Source organism: Gossypium hirsutum, chromosome D01 (genome assembly GCF_007990345.1).
Source record: "Gossypium hirsutum isolate 1008001.06 chromosome D01, Gossypium_hirsutum_v2.1, whole genome shotgun sequence".
Taxonomy (NCBI): Eukaryota; Viridiplantae; Streptophyta; class Magnoliopsida; order Malvales; family Malvaceae; genus Gossypium; species Gossypium hirsutum.
Window position 1 is genome coordinate 2673349 of NC_053437.1, and position 6724 is coordinate 2680072.

Sequence of the window (6724 nt, forward strand, 5' to 3'; positions counted from 1 at the left end):
AGGACTAAAAAGACCAGATAAAAGTACAAGTATTAAATCCACAACTTTCATAAAATACAGGGACTAGTAACAGAATTTAACCAATTTTTTTCCAGAATCTAACCCAATATTGATTTAAAAAGGTTTAATTTCAGTTTTTAGTCCCTCTACTATGTTGAAATTTGAATTTATATATTTTACTTTAATATGATTTTCACTACGATTATATTGACAACTCATTTAAAATTAGTTTCAATCATCGATAATATTTGAATTTACATATTTTACTTTAATATCATTTTCTTTTTATGATCGTTCATGTCTATTTTACAGTATGGTTCAAGAAGATTAATTCTTTTGAGGTTAATGGTTAGTACAAGAGGGGCATTGATCCCCTTAAAAATGACAAATTTTAATTTTAGTCCTTTGAAAATTTTATAATTATAAATTAATTTAATGGTAAAAATACACTTTGATCTCCCAAAGATGAATTTTTTTAAATTTAATCCTTTTAAAATTGTAAAATAACAAGCATATAAAAGATAAAATTATATTTTGACCCCTTTAAAATTTTATAATTTAATTTTGACCTCTCCAAAAGTAAACTCCTGACTTCATCCTTATGTGGCTATCTCTCCCAATAATCTAATCTCCGAGGTCAGAACTCAAATTTTCTTATTAGGAGTGCAAAACAACTATACCCAACATTTACTGATAAAATATGAAAATATTTATAAAACTAATCCAATTTTGCACTAATTTAAATTTACCCCCTCTTCCACAACCCTATATTTGATTCAAATAAACTTTGATGGTTACAATTTTCTCCTTTAGGACCATCACATATCTTAAATAAAATGTTGAAAGGAAGTGGGGCAAATAATTTATGATACCCCAAATTAGTATAATGTGTTTTTTTTTTTACAAACATTTTTTTTTGGTTCTAAAACCCTAATGACAATATAATTAATAATTAATTCCAAATGTAGGACAATCCCAAATTCCAGACAAGTAGCTGTGGTCTGAACTAATTCCTCCATCGAAGCTTGTCGATTCCTTGACATTAAGATAAGTATCCAGCTGTGTCAGATTGTTCAATACAGCTTTGATCACCATTTTGTCTCCTGGGAATGAATCTAAACATGAAGTTATGTCGTTAATGGCTGGCATCATTTGTTGTTGTTGTTGTTGATGATCGACCGATGATGATGATGTTAGGGTTTCAGTTGGCATGTTCGGTTGCATTTCGACTTTGAAACTGTTCGGATCGGTTTGAGATAGAACGGAGAAGCAGGGCACTTGCTCGTTGGAGTTCGGTCCGGTGTGGTCGGAGATTAGGTAAGGATCCGTCAATGGTGGGAGCTGGGATGAAGAGCTTGTGTCGTCCAAACAGGTTGTTCCCATGCTAGAAGGTTTGGTAATGGTGTCTCTTGTTTTATGGAAAACTCGACATAAGACCCAATCTTCCTACATATGTTTCGAAATATAAGAAAAAAAAAAACATTACATTATTAAACCTAAATAAGAATAGTCGATTGAGTCTTGATTAATTGATATCGACATCATTATTAATACGGGAGGATGTTGTTCACGTATATTGAATCGTATTATATAGAAATTTTAAAACTATATATATATATAAAAGGGAGAAGACAAAATTAAATTAAAATAATCGGCTCTGGATAAAAGAAAATCACATAGAGATCTGACTTTTGTCATCAGTCACATATTTTTTATTATTATTACATTTTATATTGCAACATGTCCCAAGATTCATGCAAAAATCCAAGGAATTTCTTAAAAATGTAAAATAAAATAAATAAACTCGAAAGCATCCCTAATTAGTATATTTGATATGATCTGATAGTAATTTGTTTTTTAATATTTAACATTTCATTTTAATTTTTTATTACGGGATATATATCACCTTTTAAACTTGCTTGTAAAGTTTAAAATCTTCGCAAATAATTTTATATTTTTTAGGTAAAATATGCTATTAAGTTTTTTTATTTATTTAGAAATTAGTCTATATATTTTTTATTTTCAAGAATTTAGTCTTTTTATTTTTCAGATTCAAAAATCAAGTCTAATTGTTAACCACTTTAAATTTTTTTGTTACATCTGTTGCTATGGTATTTTGAAATTTTAAAAAATTATTCACTCGATAGCTATTTAACTAAAAAAATGGTATTGTAATGAACCTGAATTTAACAAAAGAATTTACTTTTTTAAATCTAAAAAGTGGAGGGACTAAATTCTAAATTTACAAAAAAAAAAGTATAAATACTTATAACATTTTTTAATTAATTTTTAATAAGGAAAGAGGTAGAGATGTTTAGAGATCAAACCCAAAATTTAATACCAATCAAGATTATTTTAAGGAAAATCCTTTATCATTACACCACAGACTCGGTTAACTTTTTTCAAGAAATCATTAATTCAAATTAATAAAATTTTAAAACTTAAACCGAAAATGTGTAATGTGTAATGTGTAAGTAAAGAATGTACCTTGAGAGTGGCAAGGTTTGGAGGAGAAAGGGGGCCATCAAGCCTGAATTCATGCATGACCCAGTCAGACTTTGTACCTTTAGGTGCCCTGCCATTGTAGAACACCAAGGTTTTCCTCATTCCTACCACCATGCCTTTGCTATGGATTGCCCTATCTTTCCCCGTTGCCTTCCAATACCCACTGCATGTTGCCCTATTTGTCCTCAGCCCCGTTGCATATTTCCTGTCTCTTTTGCTGTAAAAATACCATTCTTTGCCTCCCACTCCAGCCGTTTCTGCCATGTACATTTCCCAATTCCCATAAATATATTCATTTATTTTTATAAAAAAAAGCCCTGGGTTTGAGGCTTATAGATGATGAGATTTGGATTTTAGATATATATAGATTACTATATCACTTTTTGTATATTGAATTGATGTTACGGGTCAAAAGTATACCAAATTCAGTTTCGAAAAATAATTAAAAGCTCATCTTCCTTTTATAAATTAATAAATATTATTGTAAGGATATTTTTATTTTTTTATATATTTTTTATGTAAAATTTATAAAGATAAATTTAAACCCAAAATAAATACAAAATGATACTCTTATATGATAGGACCTCATACCATAATCTTCAAAACCTCAACTTTACAATTTTAAACACATCATCCTTTGATTTTGTACATATATATTTTTTATATAAGGAAATGAGTTGTCAAACCCTAATGTAAAGATATATATTGGTAAACCCTAATAAAAATATATAGTTAGGTTGATCCAAAGAACTGTATATTAACAAATACTTGTAAAACAAGGTCAATATAACATTGTTATTTGTATATAATTTTGGGGTACTCAGCTTTATATTTGCTAATGTGTATAAAAAAATATTTGTAGCTAGACTTGCATGCATCACATGGATATATATGCCTTATATAAATTAATATATTTGACTTTATATTTTGATCTTTGTAATTATATGCAATAATGCTTGGTCATATATCTCTGAAGTCACTTATGGGTTTTGATTAATAATATTTTTGAAAGTTGAATAAATTATATATATATATTTTATAAACTAAATTATTTGGTTACAGTGGAGAAATTATTTTATGAACCTTTCCCGCCACATCATCTATGGTCCATTTTTAATTATTTAACGATATTTCAATAATTTATTCCATGTCATTAATATCTAATTGTGATAATTTTTTTACTCTGAATCCTAAACCTCTAATCTTGAACTCTAAACCCTGAACCTTAAATCTCACAACTTGAATCATAAACCACGAACCTAAACCCAGAGTCTTAAACGCAAAACCCCAAACTCGAATCAAAATTGGGTTTAAGGTTTCAAGTTTTGAATCAGGTTTGAGGTTTAGAGTATTGGGTTTGGAGTCCAAGGTTCAGGGTAAAAAAAATTACCGAAATTATGTATCAATAATATGAAAAATTTTGTTGAAATATCATTAAATAATTAAAAAGGAACTACGAAAGATGTAGTGATAAAGATCCATAAAATAATTTATCGGTCATAATCTCATTGGTCAAGTTGAAAAATAAATATGTTTTTAGGATAAGTATGATGATCATATAAAATCTAAAAAAAGAATAAATAAATTATGATGATGTTGAAATTAGGGTTGATAAGCACGTGGCAGTCCAAATGTAGAAGCATCAAAAAGTTTGTTCACTAACCGGCTAGCTGTGACCTAAAATAGGTGACCCAATCAAATAATTTTGCAGTTGAAAGGTCAATTTCTGTCTCTTAATATAGAATTATTGAAGATAATAATTGTAATTTGCCAAAAAGACAAAAGGATAAGTTGCTTTGCTTACACGTGTGGTATGTGTGAAATGTGAAAGTTTGAATATTTAGATTAAAAAAGAAAAAAATAATTTCCACCATATTTATATTTATAAAATAAAATAAGTATTAAATAAATTAAATAAAAATTATAATTAATGTGATAGTTTATTGGATTTGGTGTGTGAATATAAGAAGTGATCCAATTCCTTGAAAAACCTTTAGATGACTTTTTATTATTTTTCAAAATTTTAATTAATTAATTAATTATCTCAATCACTTTCACAGCTTTTAGTTGGGACAATGCCAAGACTGTCAATTTCATTAAAAAGAAGTAGAATATGAAATTGTTGGATTATATTATTAATAATAAAATAAGATTGATGACTTTAATTATTTAAATTTATATATAATAATTTTTTATTTAATATATAAAAATGTTATAAAATACTAAAAGAATTTCATTAACAAAACACTTCTCTTGAAATAACAATCTAATATTTCAATACCTATCAATATGGATTTATAGATAATATTCAATTTTCAGGTCACATACATACCAACCACACCACTTTTCAAATTCAATTTTATATATATTTCAATGTATTTTCCGGAATGAGTCCAGTAACTAATCATCCGCATTCCGTAGATCCATTAAAGGGGTAGATGCTAGTCATGAGTTTTAAAGTTGTTCCATATCCAAGGATAGAATTGATCTTCAACCACTGGTTAAGGTAGGAGAGACCCTTATAATCTCACCTAATTCCCGTGGATTTTTCTTTAAATCATATTCTAGAATGAAAAACTAATATTTTAGAATTAAAATATGAAAATTAGGGTTGAGAGAAGAGTTTAATTATCATAGAACATCAAATTATTACTCAAAATTCGCACTTAAATTCACACTTTTTTATTATTATTGTTATAACAATGATGTCAGCCGAGCTAAAGTTCAAAAAAATCACGAATTAAATGTGAAAAATACTAAAAAGAAGAACATTATTAATAGGAAATATCTTTCAATATTATCCATTTCATTACTAAAAACTAGAAAAAAAGATATTTATTTATTTTCTGTAGAGAATATTAAACACTTCCCCACCACAAAAGCAGAAAAGATTCACATAAAATGTATCTTTATATGTGTATATATATATATCCATTTATAGCCGATCCAGTTGCTATCATCTTTCCATATATCAAATTATGCAAACAAAAACACAATTCCTCAAGAACAACAAGCAAAGATCAGAAACCCAGAAAAACATACGAATTGGTTCATCGTTTCATGCAGTTACGTGTTATCTTGGATGTAGTTTTTTTTTTTTATCGAATTTAAAACCCAGAATTTGTAGGTTAAATAAAAAGAAGAAGAAGAAGCTTACCAGGAATATCCCATGGCTCACACTTGTTGAGGTCAACTTCGATCATGAGTTGCAAAGTATCAGCAGAAGCCACCTTCTTCATCAAATAATCACAAACCAGTTCTTCATCTTTAGGGTGGAACCTGAAACCAGGTGGTAACTTGGCTTCCACCAAGCTTATGTTACTCATTTTTTTTATAAAAAAAAAAAAGATTTTGGATTTAATTTAAGACAAGAAAGAGATGAGAAACAAGTGTTTGCATCCCAAAATTGGAACTGTGTTTTATCTTTTTGGAGATGAAAATAGGTCTCTTATAGTTATGGAGAAGGCAAAGAAGAAAAGAAGAGGGGGAATAAATAAAGAGGGTTGGGGGATGGGGGGTTGTTTTATTGAAGTCAACTTGGTAAAAATAAAATGGACCCTAATGCGTATAGCATATATATATAAAGGTTTTATTTATTTTTAAATATTTATATATTTTAAAGAAAGTTAAAATATGTCATAAGTCCCTGTATTCTTTGTAAATTTAGAATTTAGTCCTTATATTTTTATTTCTAGGAACTAATCCTTTTACTTTTTCAGATTTTAAAATTCAAGTCCAACTGTTAACGCTGTTAAAATTATTTTGTAAATTCAAGTTCATTACAACATTATTTTTCTAGTTACATACCTACCGAGTAAGTTTTTCTTTTTATTTCAAAGTGTCGCACCAAAAATATTAACAAAAAATCAATAGTGTCAACAGTTGGACCTGAATTTTGAAATCTAATAAATAAAGAGACTAAATTCTTGAAAATAAAAATAAGGGACTATATTCCAAATTACACCCATGGTCATTTTTGTTTACATTAGGTTACATTTTAATCGCTTATATTTGAAATGTTACGTTTTAGTCACTTAAGTTATCGTGTTATAACATTTTAATCATTAAGCCGTTAATTTTTGTTAATAGTGAAACAGTAAGCTGATGTAGCATGTTAAATCATCATTTCAAATAAAAATTTTAGGTTAAATTATACAATCGATCCCCATATTTTTTTCGTTTTGACCAATTTAATTTTTTTCTTTTATGTTCTTTAAAC

General features: G+C 27.7%; 1 protein-coding gene across 1 annotated transcript; it reads right to left on the minus strand.

Moving 5' to 3' along the window:
• Window positions 1–755: 755 nt before the first annotated feature.
• Window positions 756–6044, minus strand: LOC121213742 (NAC domain-containing protein 21/22). Its single transcript, XM_041086756.1, has 3 exons — window positions 5663–6044; window positions 2488–2762; window positions 756–1446 (listed from the first exon to the last, which is right to left on the minus strand). The coding sequence occupies exons 1-3, from the start codon at window positions 5829–5831 to the stop codon at window positions 946–948; spliced, it is 945 nt and encodes a 314-aa protein (XP_040942690.1). The 5' UTR covers window positions 5832–6044; the 3' UTR covers window positions 756–945.
• Between the last annotated feature and the right edge of the window lie 680 nt (window positions 6045–6724).

Coding starts and splice junctions, on each gene's coding strand:
- LOC121213742 (XM_041086756.1), bottom strand. CDS start 5,831: ATGAGTAACATAAGCTTGGTGGAAGCCAAGTTACCACCTGGTTTCAGG. Junction 2,763..5,662: donor TGAGCCATGGGATATTCCTG/GTAAGCTTCTTC, acceptor TGTACATGGCAG/AAACGGCTGGAGTGGGAGGC. Junction 1,447..2,487: donor CAAACCTTGCCACTCTCAAG/GTACATTCTTTA, acceptor AAACATATGTAG/GAAGATTGGGTCTTATGTCG.